Below are 16,827 nucleotides of genomic sequence, written 5' to 3'. Positions count from 1 at the left end.
CACACATGCGTGTATATATTTAAGAAAAAAATTATATTTATATATAAAATATTTATATAAGTGCACTTTTAACCTTTTATCGTATTAAAATAAAAAGGCATGCCATGTCCCCTTTAAAGTTTGTGTTTAAATAAATATCAAAACGATCTGTTAATTCAAACGTTGTCAATCATTACTAAAGTCTTAGATAAGATCATAGAGTTTGACATAAAATACCATTGATGTGATCTTGGTGGAAGATCTCCCTGAGCTCATATCATACAATCTGACTAGCAACAATTGTTAAAGAAAATAGCACAGTGTTCCCTTGGCTTTAGTCGTCATTTGAGTAATCGTTTTTTTTATTGTGTCTGTTTTTGTTCAGGTTGAATGGGCAGCTTCTTCAGCACAGTTACCAGGAACGCAGGCGTCAGCTCTTCCTGTGTACTCCCTAGAAGAAGTCACAAAGCATTGCTCCCTTGACAATGGTGTGTGGGTCACCTATAAAGGGGAAGTTTACGATATTACTGAATTTGTAGCCATGCACCCTGGTGGCGATAAAATACTTCTGGCTGCAGGTGGAGCTCTGGAACCTTATTGGGCTTTATATGCCGTTCATGAACAAGACCATGTTCTAGAAATCCTTTCCGCGTATAAAATTGGTTTTCTTAATACAGAGAGTCTCAAGAAGCAAGAGAGCACCAACACTTTAGACCCTTACTCTGCCGAGCCTACACGGCACCCTGCTCTTCAGATCAACAGTTTGAAACCTTTCAATGCCGAACCACCTGCTTCTATACTTTCTGACAACTACATCACCCCCTCAGTCATATTTTTTAAGCGGAATCATCTTCCAGTACCCAGGGTGGATCCGGAAACGTACAGGTTGGAGATTGAGGGTCTTCCTGGTGGAGTAGTATCACTTACACTTAGTGAGCTGAAGTCTTGTTTTCCAAAACACACCATTACAGCAACGCTTCAGTGTGCTGGGAACCGTCGGTCTGAGATGAACTCCGTCAAGCAAGTCAAAGGACTCAATTGGGGCATTGCCGCGATAAGCAATGCTACGTGGTCAGGCGCACGCCTGCGGGATGTACTGTTGCACTATGGCTTTGGACAAGAGGTGGCAGCAAAGGCTCAACATGTCCAGTTTGAAGGGTTGGACGTGGATGTGACCGGCACAGCATACGGTGCATCTATCCCACTGAACAAGGCGGTTAGTGAAGAAGGGGACGTTCTCCTTGCATATGAGATGAACGGGGAGGACCTTCCGCCTGACCACGGCTACCCTGTCCGTGTGGTTGTACCTGGAATTGTTGGAGCACGCAACGTCAAATGGTTGGGGAAAATTGTTGTGAGTGACGAAGAGAGCAAGAGTCACTGGCAGCAGAATGATTACAAAGGCTTTTCTCCAGGTACCGACTGGGACACTGTGGATTTTAAATCGGCACCAGCCATACAGGAACTCCCCATACAGTCAGCGATCACTCATCCAGCAGAAGGAACCTTAGTGGATAGCAGTCACGGGGAGCTGACCGTAAAAGGCTATGCATGGAGTGGGGGAGGAAGAGAGGTTGTCAGAGTAGACGTCTCAATAGATGGTGGGAAGACGTGGCATGTAGCCAGACTTCGCACTGGCGATAAGGAACAACAGCCTGCTCCTTCTCCTCCACCTGGAAGAGCCTGGGCTTGGAAGCTATGGGAGATAGACATTCCACTTCTTCATAGGGCTCAGGAGTTGGAGATTGTATGCAAAGCAGTGGACAGTAGTTACAACATGCAGCCAGATACTATTGCCCCTATCTGGAACTTACGGGGAGTACTTAGTAATGCGTGGCATCGAGTAAAGGTCAAAGTGAATGAGGATTTCAAAGACCGAAAATGAATCTGGTTGAGCTTGAAATGATTTAGATTTTTTACACGCAATTACTCAGTAATTCTATTTTAACAAGCAAAAATAAACCCCTTGATGGATAATCCCTGGTGTTCAACTCTTGAATACTTGTTCAAGATTGATCATACCAAACAAGTTTATCGTTTGTCATTAATTTCTTATCACCAAATTGTGAAATCCTGTATGACATGAAGACCACTTGGATTATTGTGAACATCAACACAGGCTTATAATGATGAGGCTCCACATATCCTCTGCACACAAATAAGGTCTGATTTTGATCATCTTAGGCTTAATTTTGATTGCAGATTGAATGTATACAAAATATTTCACCCACTGAGACAATAACAATTTAAGCTTTTCTGAAGATCTAAAGTTATCAGTTTAGTGGCATATTGAAAGTGATGTCAAAATGGCCTCGTACACACTGCAGCTAAATCGGTTGCCAGTTCACCTTTTAATGCACAGATTTCAGTCATTTACAGGAGTGACAACCGCATTCTACAACCAAATTACCTCCCGAAAAATGCAGGTAGTGACTACCGCTTTTACAACAATACTATTTGAACGTGCATCAGAGGCCCTGGTTACACCTGGTATTAAGATGCATTTTGGTCAATCAGATCACAAGTGGATGAGGGAGACGCATTCTGTTTAAACCTGTTTTTTTTTTTTTTTATGTGTTGTCCACTTTCAACCACTTCTGTCCTGAGTTCTTCGAGGGTAGAGTTTATGAGTCTTCCAGCCGAGTCTATAGCCATTTTCAAAAAATGCAGGGAAGGAGACCAGAGGCCGTCGTATCTCCCGATAATAAGGCCATCTCGGCTTGAAAGCTACAGGCAGGTGAGTTTGATAAGGGCTGAAGCTAAACTCTTCAGGAAAGCGGTTCTCGAGGGCCAGTGTTGAGAACGCCTGCTCTAAAGTTTAATGACCATTGGACTAAAGCTACCTAGGCTTGGTTTAGGAATCTGATCTGGAATCTTCTTAAGTGGCCTGCTCAGTCTCCAGATTTAAATCCCATCTAAATTTGAAGAAAGCGGTGGCAGCACAGAAACCAAGAAATATCAGCGAGCTGGAAGCTTTTGCACAAAAGGAAAAGGCTAACAGTGGAGAAGGTGTACTTGTAAGGTTGTATAAAGTTAAAGGTGCCATAAATTGAGAAATCAACTTTTTCATTCAGCCTTTGATATATTAAAGTTAATTGTGAAATAAGAATAGATATAAGTTTCAGAGCTGAAAACTTCCTTGTTAGTCAAAGAAAAGCTTTTATTGACACCAGGCCCAGAAAACACTAGAATGTGCCAAACTGTGACGTCTGAGTGTGGTGAAACGCCGCCTCAACAGAAGAAGACGAACGCCTGATTCTGTAGCCCCGCCCACCGACTCGTGGAGCTAAATGGATCGCGCGCTACTGAGAAATAAACATGCCGAAGATAGCAAGATATTGTGCTGTGCCTGGTTGTGGAAGAACACCGTCGCTCCATAAGCTTCCTTCGGATTCTAATATTGGGAATGTGTGGTTGAACTATTTTTTTTATGAATATCCAGCTCACGTGAGGAAGACATTGCACGTTTGTTCCCTCATTTCACCACGGATTCGTTTGTAAACAAGAGACTTGATTTGCAGACAGGTTGAGATTACATGAATGAATGAAACAACACAATAATGCGAGTAAAAATGTTTGTATATGTGATAATACTGCATTGTTACGAATCGTTTGACATCTATTGATTATGTGTACATGTCTAACTGAACATAACTTAGCACGTTGTCACAGGGCTCGCAAAGCCCAACGTCCCGGGGCTATGTGTTTTCCTGATGGGCTCCCAAAACGTAAGCCCGGCCTGCTTCTGTGTGTGTGTGTTCTTGATTTGCGGTTATATCCACTGATCGGGCGGGCCAAGTAATATAATAATAACATTCCAATTAATTTACACATTAATAAAGACATTTTGCGAGCCCTAGCTGTGGGACGAATCATTCCAGTTGTCGTTTTCGCACAAGCTTTCATGTCACAGAGGAAGACGAAGCTCATTAAATATGCAAAGCTTATCCAATCATAGCAGTGGGCGTTTACTTCCAAGTCTTCAGTGCGGCACGGCCATAAAACCGTGCGTTCCTTGAGAGACGCTCAAAACCAGGGCAGAAAATAGCCTATTACTTATTCATTATGATGTTTTTGAATGTAAAAACCACGCAAACGTCATTTAGTTGACCTCAGACAACAGTATGAAAAAAGAATTGAAGAATTCAAAATACTTCTGGGTGAAATAATTTGGTACATGGATGTTTAAACTTGTTTTTATTTTTTCTAACAAACTAATTCTCAGAAACACTCAAATGTGTACTTTATAATACTTTTGACTGGTGCCTTTATGTTTTTATAAAATAGTTTGTAACACCAGAATATCTTGCAGGTAAGGTGGTTGCATAATTTTGATTGCAACTCTATGTATTTGGCATTATTGCTTAGAGTTTTGGTTCTGACAACCCGTTTTGCCAGCATTTTTACCATTATATCAAGTAATAATGGTTTGTTATACCATATATTTTTAACCTTATAAGAGGTAGTTATTTTACTGTAGTAAGTGTTGATATTGGTGTATTATTTTGTAAATGTACTCTTTAATACAATTTGTTATGTGAATCACTATTTTGAAGTAAATACTCAAAGAAAAAGAAACTCTACATTCAGTTTTTTTTGTCAAGTGTGTATAGGTTTGATATTTAGTGAAAAATATAAAATTGAAAAAAAAAAAAAAACACTTGTTTCTTGTGTGTGTGTAAAGCATATGTAACTTGTCTTCAAATGATCAATTTATTGCAGACGTTGGTAAGGTCAGTGCATCATTTTATTAAATTTATACACCATTTTTGGATGAACCATAAAATATGCCTTAAAAATCCAAATGCATTGCTGCATCAAGTATGTGGTCAACATGATGTAAAGAACAAATGTTTACAGCACATCTTTTCTACACTGCACTAGACAAACTGAATGCTCACTTAATGTGTGTCAACTTTACCTTCCTGACAAGAACTGATAAGCGATGTAAAGCTGTAACTTGCCTAAAGAAATCTAATATTCCTCACCTTCCTCTTCTCCTTCTCCCTCGACTGAATCTACACCCACCTCCTCATAATCTTTCTCCAGAGCTGCCATGTCTTCTCTAGCCTCAGAGAACTCGCCCTCCTCCATACCTTCACCTACGTACCAGTGCACAAAGGCACGCTTGGCGTACATCAGATCGAACTTATGATCAAGCCTGGCCCAAGCCTCTGCGATAGCAGTGGTGTTGCTCAGCATGCACACGGCTCGCTGCACCTTCGCCAAATCACCACCAGGTACGACAGTAGGAGGCTGGTAGTTGATGCCAACCTTGAAACCAGTGGGACACCAGTCCACAAACTGGATGCTGCGCTTGGTCTTAATGGTGGCAATTGCAGCATTTACATCTTTAGGCACAACATCACCACGGTACAACAGGCAGCAGGCCATGTACTTCCCGTGGCGCGGGTCACATTTGACCATCTGATTCGATGGTTCAAAGCAGGCATTAGTGATCTCAGCCACTGAGAGCTGCTCATGGTAAGCTTTCTCAGCAGAGATCACAGGAGCATAAGTTGCCAAAGGGAAATGGATACGTGGATACGGCACCAAGTTGGTCTGAAACTCTGTGAGATCAACATTCAGGGCGCCGTCAAATCTGAGAGAGGCCGTGATGGAGGACACTATCTGACTGATCAGCCTATTGAGGTTGGTATAAGTAGGACGCTCGATATCAAGGTTTCTACGGCAGATGTCATAGATGGCCTCATTGTCAACCATGAAAGCACAATCTGAGTGCTCTAGGGTGGTGTGGGTGGTAAGAATGGAGTTGTAGGGCTCCACCACAGCAGTAGAGACCTGTGGAGCTGGATAGATGGAGAACTCGAGCTTGGATTTCTTTCCATAATCAACAGAAAGACGCTCCATCAGCAAAGAGGTGAAACCAGAACCAGTTCCTCCTCCAAAGCTGTGAAACACCAAGAAGCCCTGAAGTCCAGTGCACTGATCAGCCTGCGAAGAGAGAGGAATGGAAAGAAATATTTTCAGTTTAAAACAAGCGCTGAATGAAAACCATTTGAGTGCGATTATAAAGATACTTTACCAGTTTGCGAAGCCTGTCGAGAACAAGATCAATGATCTCTTTGCCAATAGTGTAATGGCCACGAGCATAGTTGTTCGCTGCGTCCTCCTTTCCAGTGATCAACTGCTCGGGGTGGAAAAGCTGCCGGTAAGTTCCAGTGCGGACCTCATCTGAGCCGCAAAAAAAGCAGAATGAGAGAATGAAGCCGTGAGGAACTCATGGATCAACCATAAAGGCCAATTCACACTGGCAGACGCCAACCAACGGCAAGAGACACTGGTTTTTCTGGATCAGTGGCTATTGTTTTCTGTTTAATCTCCATTTGAGTGACATACTGTAATCTGGTGACCGTCTGCATTGTGAATTGGCCTTCAGAGATTGGTGATCAGGCAGATACTAACCTATCACAGTGGGCTCCAGATCTACAAACACTGCCCTGGGTACATGCTTGCCAGCTCCTGTCTCACTGAAGAAAGTGTTGAAGGAGTCGTCCCCTCCACCGATTGTCTTATCACTGGGCATCTGTCCATCCGGCTGAATCCCATGCTCCAGACAGTAAAGTTCCCAGCAGGCATTGCCAATCTGGACGCCAGCTTGACCCACATGAATGGAAATACACTCGCGCTGTTGTGACGAAGAAAAAAGACAGTTTTAATGTTATAGTTGGTTGCAGCCTTCAAATCTGATATACTTTAAGACAGGGGTGTCCAATCCTGATCCTGGATGGCCACTGTCCTGCAAAGTTTAGCTCCAACCCCAATTAAACACACCTGTACCAGCTAATCAAGGTCTTATTAGGCATACTTGAAACTTCCAGACAGGTGTTGAGGCAAGTAAGAGCTAAACTCTGCAGGACAGTGGCCCTCCAGGTCCGAGTTTGGACACCCCTGCTTTAAGACTTTAATATTTTGCAACTGTGAATTATGTGTTGTAATATTTGCAGAGCTTTAGATATAAAACTCGAGAGGCTAAGAGGCGAGACGACGCAAAAATACTGGGCTGAGCAACTATGGATGCCACCTTCCTCTTCCTCTCTTATTTAAAAACCCCAATTTTTTTCCGTCTCTTCCCTATTTCTTAACTAGCAACATAGGTTTACTTAAAGAACTACAAGCCATCCTACCAAATTGCATGACTATTTATACATTTCAATTTACAGTAAATGCAGTATAAGTGCAGCCCATACAAAGGCTGAGAGCTATATTTCTTTCTGGGCTTATACACCGATCATGCATAACATTATGACCTAATATTGTGTTTGTCCCCCTTTTGCTGTCAAAACAGCCCTGACCCGTTGAGGCATCGACTCCACTAGACCCCTGAAGATGTGCTGTGGTATCTGACACCAAGATGTTAGCAGCAGATCATTTAAGTCCATTAAGTTGCGAGGTGGGGCATCAATGGTTCGGACTTGTTTGTTCAGCACATCCCACAGACGCTCACGTGCCCTCTGTTGGCGCTTTTTGTGGTGGACAGGGGTCAGCATGGGCACTCTGACTGGTCTGCAGCTATGTAGCCCCATACGCAACGAACTGCGATGCACTGTGTACTCTGACATCTTTCTTTCAGAACCAGCCTTAACTTCTTGAGCAATTTGAGCTCCAGTAGCTCGTCTGTCTGATCGGACCACACGGGCCAGCCTTCGCTCCCCATGTGCTTCAATGAGCCTTGGTCACCCATGACCCTGTTGCCGGTTCTCTACTGTTCCTTCCTTGGAGCACTTTTGATAGATTATGACCACTGCAGACCGGGAACACCCCACAAGAGCTGCAGTTCTGGAGATGCTCTGATCCAGTCGTCTAGCCATCACAATTTGGCCTAGGGCTGTGCGATATGACGATATATATTGGATGGACGAAATAAAAAGTCTATTGTTTCATATTATGCCTTATCGTTTATTCCGTGGTGACGCAAAATACATTATTCATACGGAAATACTTTTTCATCATTTGGATTACTGCAATCTTACACGCCACCACGAGGATGCAGGCAGAAACATGAATAAATAACAGCATGGCGAGTGAAGGGGAGACAGAACCGGGTGGCTTCGAGCCGATTACAGAGTGTGTTTGTGTGTCACAATGTATCAGCACAGTAGCTCAATATAATGATACACATCCGATGGTCTAAAATCGCTTGAATGTCCAAACTGGCAAGCCTTAAAACATGTTAAAACTGGCAACATACAATTGACAAACTTTGGTGAGGACGGTATGTTTTTAAGGGGAAAGTATTCACAGGATTAAAAAACGAAATAACCAACATGGGAAAATACGTCGGTTAAAGGTTCTTTTTGATTAAAATAAACCACATGTGACAGGCTTTTGCCGCCAGGACTCCATATAACAGACTAGTGAAGATGGAATAATTTGAATGAGTCAATCATAACGACTTGTTTCATAATGGGATGAATCAGCGTTTGTGAAAAAATCTTTTAAATGAATGATTCAATGACAAACACTTCTAAATAAAGGGAGAAAAATAATCACATATGAATGAGTACATATTAGAGTATATTTAAAATGTAAAAAAAGAAATGGTCAATATATATATAAACAATTAATCGATTGAATTTACAGAAAAGGTACTATATCGTGCGTGATATATCGTTATTGGATATGAGATGACTTATATCGTGATATGAGATTTTTTTTGTCATATCGCCCAGCCCAAATGTGGCACTTGTCAAACCTGCTCAAATCCTTACGCTTGCCCATTTTTCCTGCTTCTAACACATCAACTTTGAGGACAAAATGTTCACATGCTGCCTATATATCCCACCACGGACAGGTGCCCTGATGAAGAGATAATCAGTGTTATTCACTTCACCTGTCAGTGGTCATAATGTTATGCCTGATCGGTGCAAATAGTTCTCACACTGCAAATGAGAATAACTATGAAGGCTTGTTAAAGAATACTGTTTTATACAACATATGTTTCCTAAGATTAGCTGGACAGATTAATGCATTTTAATGAGATTATGGCGGTCTGCATATGCTGCACTGTAAAAGATTAGTGTTCACTCCTTTTAAAACACAATAAACCATTGCTATATAGGCCACCAGAATCAAAAATACAACATAAGAATTGATTACATGCTGGTGATTTGTATGCTAATCCAGCCGTCTGAAAATATAGGCTACTACATTGTTAAGTGACGGAGGTTTTATATATTTATAATGTATTTTTGCACTGCTGTAGCCTACTGTATATTGTATTGTTGTTTTAATATCTCCTCATCTTCTCGACGAAAACATGTGAACATGTTAACGTTTCAAATACATGCGGAATATTCAGCAGGAATAGGCTAACTATCGAGCAGATATCGTCTGTAACCTGCCTCGCATCACTATATTAAAATAATTATAATAATTATAATCATATTTACAAAGATATGAACAAGATTTAGAATAGGCTGTGGCTAATAATAACATCACCAATCACACAATGCTTGCTGAAATTGTTTTATTATTCGTATGCTGTATATTTAAAATAGTATAGAATCTTAAAAATAAAGGTTCTTTATGGTCCCATAAAGACGAACGTTTGCATAGCACAAAAGGTTCTTTATAGTGGTAAACAATGTCCCTTTTTGGAACCTTTATTTTTAAGAGTGTAGCCTAAAAAGTAATAATACATTAGTCAGCTACTCACCATTTTTCTATCGGCCTAATTTGGAATGATCTGGAAACGAGATGTTGCTCTACAGCGTTACTGTTCTCGACGGCGAAGAGTCGATGTAGTAACTGCGAGAAATCCTCGAGTCGCACCGCTTTTATACAGCGCCAGGGCGCCAGGATCTGACCTACTTCATGTATGTGAACATATAGATTTGTAATTTCATTGCACCACAACACTTTTGTTTCATTCGAGGATTTTCACGCCGTTGTTGTCTGAAGAATCTCTGGGCATAAATGTGTTATTATGTTAAATATATTTTTTCTAAATATCTCTGAAGATGAATGAGTCAGTTAAGCTCCTCTTGTAAAAGCAGCAAAAGATGTATTGTAATCTATTAATGTGATTTTTTTTTTTTTACACACAAGTCACACATATAGTGACTTGCATCACTTAGTAGTCTGACTCTGCAGCATCATGACGCCATCACACTGCAGCAGAATCTCTCATACGGGCGTTGGCCGAGACGGTCGTGTCCTAAACACACTTGAGCTCACTACTTAGGCAGCTTGGACCGGTTTATTATACCCTAGCCTAGAAAATACTGCAGAGGGAGCTTAAAGGTTTTGAAACACATTCTGTCTGTCTGGGTCCCAATTGATATGGTGCATCAAATCTAAAAGACAATATTGTAAATCATCTGTTTGATATGGCTATTTAAATGTATGGTCCGATAAAACGCGCAAGCAAAATGTTAAATGATTTAGCCTATAGGATGCAGGTTGCCGGTCAATGTAGGTCTATACAATTACACGAATTGTAATATGTGCGATGTTTGAATCACCTACTTCTAATAAATGATTTAATAGCACTCAGTAAGGGTATTTTGTCTGGAATATTATCACACAAAGGCTTATTATTTTTTGATCAGGAGCCACTCCCTCCCGCAGCCTCTCTCTCTCTCTCTCTCTCTCTCTCTCTCTCTCTCTCTCTCTCTCTCTCTCTCTCTCTCTCTCTCTCTCTCTCTCTCTCATAGCGACACCTCCATCTTCTCTGCAGTGAGATCAGCACACATCAGCGCCTACAGCACCTGTGAAAAAAACACAAAATGGTGAGTTTACTCTTTCATTTCTCAGTTAATTTCTTCCTGTGTTTGATCAATGTTGGTGTTTTGCGCTCCTCAGAAGTCTTGCTGCACGCCATGCATTTGTATTATTCATAAGACAACATTTCTGCTCAGTGAGACCAAAAAGAGATAATATATATTCTGTACTGTAAATTATAGACTACATTTACTTGTGATATTTAGCCAGTATTATTGCTTTTAAAGAGAGTTACCCCATATGTCATAATGCACTGTGCTTAAATGTCTTCTTTATATAATTTTTTGCAAAACTTTATTAGCAAATGTTGGGATTTTAACGCTCTTTACATTTCAGGCCATTGGTGTCATTGGCATAGCTAGATAATTACACATCTCAAAATGGTGTTGACTTATTTGTAAACAGTAGGCTATTGTTATGTTTCATAATAGCTTAAACATTTTTTACTTTTTTTCCTGAAAATAAATATGTATTTGAATTCAACATGGTATTTAATCAAATCTATTATTCGAAAATGACATTTTACTAAGCTTCATTGTGTATCAGTGCTGGAAATGATCCTTAATTTACAGGATGAATGTTCATGAAATAAACGAGTGTGTTTCCATTCATGTGGCTTGTTTTTCTTTAAGTGAACTTATGTTGCTCAGCCCAGTATTTTCACGTCGTCTCGCCTCTAGCCTCTCAGTTTTATATCTAAAGCTCTGCAATTATTACAACACATAATTCACAGTTGCAATATATTAAAGTCTTAAAGTATATCAGATTTGAAGGCTGCAACCAACTATAACATTAAAACTGTAGTTTTTCTTCGTCACAACAGCGCGAGTGTATTTCCATTCATGTGGGTCAAGCTGGCGTCCAGATTGGCAATGCCTGCTGGGAACTTTACTGTCTGGAGCATGGGATTCAGCCGGATGGACAGATGCCCAGTGATAAGACAATCGGTGGAGGGGACGACTCCTTCAACACTTTCTTCAGTGAGACAGGAGCTGGCAAGCATGTACCCAGGGCAGTGTTTGTAGATCTGGAGCCCACTGTGATAGGTTAGTATCTGCCTGATCACCAATCTCTGAAGGCCAATTCACAATGCGGACGGTCACCAGATTACAGTATGTCACTCAAATGGAGATTAAACAGAAAACAAACATCGACCAATGGCAATAGCCACTGATCCAGAAAAACCAGTGTCTCTTGCTGTTGGTTGGCGTCTGCCAGTGTGAATTGGCCTTTATGGTTGATCCATGAGTTCCTCACGGCTTCATTCTCTCATTCTGCTTTTTTTGCGGCTCAGATGAGGTCCGCACTGGAACTTACCGGCAGCTTTTCCACCCCGAGCAGTTGATCACTGGAAAGGAGGACGCAGCGAACAACTATGCTCGTGGCCATTACACTATTGGCAAAGAGATCATTGATCTTGTTCTCGACAGGCTTCGCAAACTGGTAAAGTATCTTTATAATCGCACTCAAATGGTTTTCATTCAGCGCTTGTTTTAAACTGAAAATATTTCTTTCCATTCCTCTCTCTTCGCAGGCTGATCAGTGCACTGGACTTCAGGGCTTCTTGGTGTTTCACAGCTTTGGAGGAGGAACTGGTTCTGGTTTCACCTCTTTGCTGATGGAGCGTCTTTCTGTTGATTATGGAAAGAAATCCAAGCTCGAGTTCTCCATCTATCCAGCTCCACAGGTCTCTACTGCTGTGGTGGAGCCCTACAACTCCATTCTTACCACCCACACCACCCTAGAGCACTCAGATTGTGCTTTCATGGTTGACAATGAGGCCATCTATGACATCTGCCGTAGAAACCTTGATATCGAGCGTCCTACTTATACCAACCTCAATAGGCTAATCGGCCAGATAGTGTCCTCCATCACGGCCTCTCTCAGATTTGACGGCGCCCTGAATGTTGATCTCACAGAGTTTCAGACCAACTTGGTGCCGTATCCACGTATCCATTTCCCTTTGGCAACTTATGCTCCTGTGATCTCAGCTGAGAAAGCTTACCATGAGCAGCTCTCAGTGGCTGAGATCACTAATGCCTGCTTTGAACCATCGAATCAGATGGTCAAATGTGACCCGCGCCACGGGAAGTACATGGCCTGCTGCCTGTTGTACCGTGGTGATGTTGTGCCTAAAGATGTAAATGCTGCAATTGCCACCATTAAGACCAAGCGCAGCATCCAGTTTGTGGACTGGTGTCCAACTGGTTTCAAGGTTGGCATCAACTACCAGCCTCCTACTGTTGTACCTGGTGGTGATTTGGCGAAGGTGCAGCGAGCCGTGTGCATGCTGAGCAACACCACTGCTATCGCCGAGGCTTGGGCCAGGCTTGATCATAAGTTCGATCTGATGTACGCCAAGCGTGCCTTTGTGCACTGGTACGTAGGTGAAGGTATGGAGGAGGGCGAGTTCTCTGAGGCTAGAGAAGACATGGCAGCTCTGGAGAAAGATTATGAGGAGGTGGGTGTAGATTCAGTCGAGGGAGAAGGAGAAGAGGAAGGTGAGGAATATTAGATTTCCTTTATATCATGCCTTCCTTAGAATGATAGCTAATGAGCAGCTAGCCTCTAGACTGAACAATTTCACAAGCTTAAGAAAGTGCCAGGTGACATAATGGTATTGGTGTTCGTTACAATCTATGTAATACCCTGATAAATATTATAACAACTGCTAATTGTGTCTGTTCAGTGTTTTGGTTTTAAGAACTCAATAAAAACCTTAAAATGATCTTGTTACATTTCTGTTTACATTCATATGCTCTTGATCACTTAGTTATGTAATTAATACAATCAAGGCCACATCAACAATGAACTGACCTTTAGTTCTGCATTTAAAAGGGTCATTATAAATCAGTTTTCCTTGGTCTTTGGAAATACTATATGTAGACACACTGTAACTTTCAGAACGTCCTTCCATGTTTTAAAAACACAAACAGTTAATTCTGAAATTTCTGACTTATTGAATTTGTGCTTCTTTGCATCCAAACTAAGGCCACATCAAATGTTAACTAGTAGACAAAAGTCCTCAAAAGAATGCACCACAGCTGCATAGCACGTGCTCTTCAGCACCTTAAAGGAACACTTCGACTTTTTGTGACTTTAGCTTACTCACCGTATCCCCCAGAGTTAGATAAGTCCATACATACAATTTTCATCTCTGTGCGTGCCATAACTCTGTCTGACGCACCCACCACTAGCCTAGCTTAGCACAAATACTGGAGGTAAACAGCTCCAGCTAGCCTACTGCTCAATAAGTGACAAAATAACACCAACATTTTCATTTTCAAATTGGTTCAACCCAAGTCCACTATGGAAAAAAATCCTGGAATGTTTCCCTCAAAAACCTTAATTTCTTTTCGACTGAAGAAAGAAAGACATGAACACCTTGGATGACATGGGGGTGAGTAAATTATCAAGAAATGTTTATTCTGAAGTGAATTAATCCTTTAAAATGACAAATTTGGACATGCTACAGGCCTTTACATACAGTCAAGCAAAGACAACAAGACCTATACATCGAATGTGTCATGTGGGACAAGGCTACCTATTTAGCTACATAGTCAACCCATTTATGGTGAAGCAATGCAATAGGACAGATTCCTAAAAACCACAAGAAAAACTATATTTTAGTTAGTTTCACCTAACGAGAACAGTATAATTTGGGAAAGTCTCTTGATGTTCGTGAATCGCAAATGTTTCTCTTTTCAAATCAAATAATCCAAATTAGTTTATTATAATATAACGGTTTTAATTTTAATTTTCTGTGTTTACACTACTCAATGTATTAAAATGATTCAAGCACTAGTAGAAGAACAGGGTTAGTAAATTATTCAATTAGTAAAGTTACTGTGCAGGTATTTATTTTGTTTTTGATGTCTCATGGTACAGTTGTAAAAGCTGTAAAAGTTGTAATATGACATTCTGTTAAATTTAAAATGTATCACAATATAAGAATATTATAGACATCGCTCTTCTTCACATAATCCACATTTGACAAGTTCACACTTACAAACAATCAGAGCTAGAGTACTTGGTGTTCTGTCTGAGGAAAGGCTCGAAATTTGCCCCTGTATCTCTGGCTGGGATAGAAACCAGGCGAGAGTGAGGAGTCGGGGTGGTGGAGTTATGCAGAAAAACTGTCAAGGAAAATAGGTGAGTCGGCCATGTGTATATAAAGGCTTCTTCTCGTACAGATCGGATAGATCATTTGAACATTTGTTAATAAAACTCCATCCATCCATCCATCCATCCATCTTCTTCTGCTTTATCCGGGGCCGGGTCGCGGGGGCAGCAGTCTAAGCAGAGATGCCCAGACTTCCCTCTCCCTGGACACTTCCTCTAGCTCTTCCGGGGGGACACCGAGGCGTTCCAAGGCCAGCCGGGAGACATAGTCCCTCCAGCGTGTCCTTGGTCTTCCCCGGGGCCTCCTCCCGGTTGGACATGCCCGAAACACCTTCCCGGGAAGGCGTTCAGGAGGCATCCGGAACAGATGCCCGAGCCACCTCAGCTGACCCCTCTCGATGTGGAGGAGCAGCGGCTCTACTCCGAGTTCCCCCCGAGTGACTGAGCTTCTCACCCTATCTCTAAGGGAGCGCCCAGCCACCCTGCGTAGAAAGCTCATTTCGGCCTCCTGTATCCGGGATCTTGTCCTTTCGGTCATCACCCAAAGCTCATGACCATAGGTGAGAGTAGGAACGTAGATTGACCGGTAAATCGAGAGCTTCGCCTTACGGCTTAGCTCTTTCTTCACCACGACAGACCGGTACATCGACCGCATTACTGCAGAAGCTGCACCGATCCGTCTGTCAATCTCCCGTTCCATCCTCCCCTCACTCGTGAACAAGACCCCTAGATACTTGAACTCCTCCACTTGGGGCAGGAACTCTCCACCAACCTGAAGTGGGCAAGCCACCCTTTTCCGACTGAGGACCATGGCCTCGGATTTGGAGGTGCTGATCCCCATCCCAGCCGCTTCACACTCGGCTGCAAACCGTCCCAGTGCATGCTGAAGGTCCTGGTTAGAAGGGGCCAACACGACAACGTCATCCGCAAAGAGCAGAGACGAAACCGTGTGGTCCCCAAACCTGACACCCTCCGGCCCCTGGCTGCGCCTAGAAATTCTGTCCATAAAAATTATGAACAGAACCGGCGACAAAGGGCAGCCCTGCCGGAGTCCAACATGCACCGGGAACAAGTCTGACTTACTGCCGGCAATGCGGACCAAACTCCTGCTTCGGTCATACAGGGACCGGACAGCCCTCAGCAAAGGACCCCGGACCCCATATTCCCCCAGCACCCTCCACAGGACGCCGCGAGGGACACAGTCGAATGCCTTCTCCAAATCCACAAAACAAATGTGGACTGGTTGGGCAAACTCCCATGAACCCTCCAGCACCCTGTAGAGGGTATAGAGCTGGTCCAGTGTTCCACGACCAGGACGAAAACCACACTGTTCCTCCTGAATCCGAGGTTCCACTATCGGCCGAATTCTCCTCTCCAGTACCCTGGCATAGACTTTCCCGGGGAGGCTGAGAAGTGTGATCCCCCTGTAGTTGGAACACACCCTCCGGTCCCCCTTCTTAAAAAGAGGGACCACCACCCCGGTCTGCCATCCCAGAGGCACTGTCCCCGACCGCCACACGATGCTGCAGAGGCGTGTCAGCCAAGACAGCCCCACAACATCCAGAGACTTGAGGTACTCAGGGCGGATCTCATCCACCCCCGGTGCCTTGCCACCGAGGAGTTTCTTGACCACCTCTGTGACTTCAGCTTGGGTGATGGACGAGTCCTCCTCTGAGCCCCCAGCCTCTGCTTCCTCAATGGAAGACGTGACGGTGGGATTGAGGAGATCCTCGAAGTATTCCTTCCACCGTCCGACAACATCCCCAGTTGAGGTCAACAGCCGCCCATCGCCACTGTAAACAGCGTTGGTGGGGCACTGCTTCCCCCTCCTGAGGCGCCGGACGGTTTGCCAGAATCTCTTCGAGGCCAGCCGATAGTCCTTTTCCATGGCCTCACCGAACTCCTCCCAGGCCCGAGTTTTTGCCTCCACAACCACCCGGGCTGCAGTCCGTTTAGCCTGCCGGTACCTGTCAGCTGCCT

General features: G+C 43.0%; 3 protein-coding genes across 5 annotated transcripts in view; 2 read left to right on the top strand and 1 right to left on the bottom strand.

Annotated features, from left to right (window-relative positions):
* The window catches only part of suox (sulfite oxidase), an 892,829-nt gene extending 889,930 nt beyond the window's left edge, over positions 1 to 2,899 (top strand). For both annotated transcript variants that reach the window (XM_079843760.1, XM_079843759.1), the window contains exon 4: positions 365 to 2,899. In XM_079843760.1, the coding sequence (XP_079699886.1) occupies positions 365 to 1,864 (1,500 nt within the window). In that variant the 3' untranslated portion in view covers positions 1,865 to 2,899. The remainder of the gene's footprint in view (positions 1 to 364) is intronic.
* LOC307142711 (tubulin alpha-1B chain) lies at positions 2,553 to 10,096 on the bottom strand. Its single transcript, XM_079843763.1, has 4 exons — positions 9,659 to 10,096; positions 6,406 to 6,628; positions 6,026 to 6,174; positions 2,553 to 5,934 (listed from the first exon to the last, which is right to left on the bottom strand). Exons 1-4 carry the CDS (start codon positions 9,659 to 9,661, stop codon positions 4,954 to 4,956), a joined length of 1,356 nt encoding a protein of 451 aa, XP_079699889.1. The 5' UTR covers positions 9,662 to 10,096; the 3' UTR covers positions 2,553 to 4,953.
* LOC307142712 (tubulin alpha-1A chain-like) lies at positions 9,710 to 13,459 on the top strand. 2 transcript variants are annotated; one of them, XM_079843765.1, is made up of 5 exons: positions 9,710 to 9,818; positions 10,573 to 10,733; positions 11,549 to 11,771; positions 12,020 to 12,168; positions 12,260 to 13,459. In XM_079843765.1, exons 2-5 carry the CDS (start codon positions 10,731 to 10,733, stop codon positions 13,238 to 13,240), a joined length of 1,356 nt encoding a protein of 451 aa, XP_079699891.1. In that variant the 5' UTR covers positions 9,710 to 9,818; positions 10,573 to 10,730; the 3' UTR covers positions 13,241 to 13,459. The 2 variants fall into 2 exon arrangements, with proteins under 2 accessions (XP_079699891.1, XP_079699890.1); XM_079843764.1 differs by having other exon boundaries at positions 9,718 to 9,818; positions 10,554 to 10,733.
* The last annotated feature ends 3,368 nt before the right edge of the window (positions 13,460 to 16,827 follow it).

This window comes from Gobio gobio (assembly GCF_949357685.1).
Source record: "Gobio gobio genome assembly, chromosome: 19".
In the NCBI taxonomy this organism is placed as follows: Eukaryota; Metazoa; Chordata; class Actinopteri; order Cypriniformes; family Gobionidae; genus Gobio; species Gobio gobio.
The sequence above is the reverse complement of the archived record's forward strand: the minus strand, read 5'-3'. Positions and strand labels throughout refer to the sequence as shown.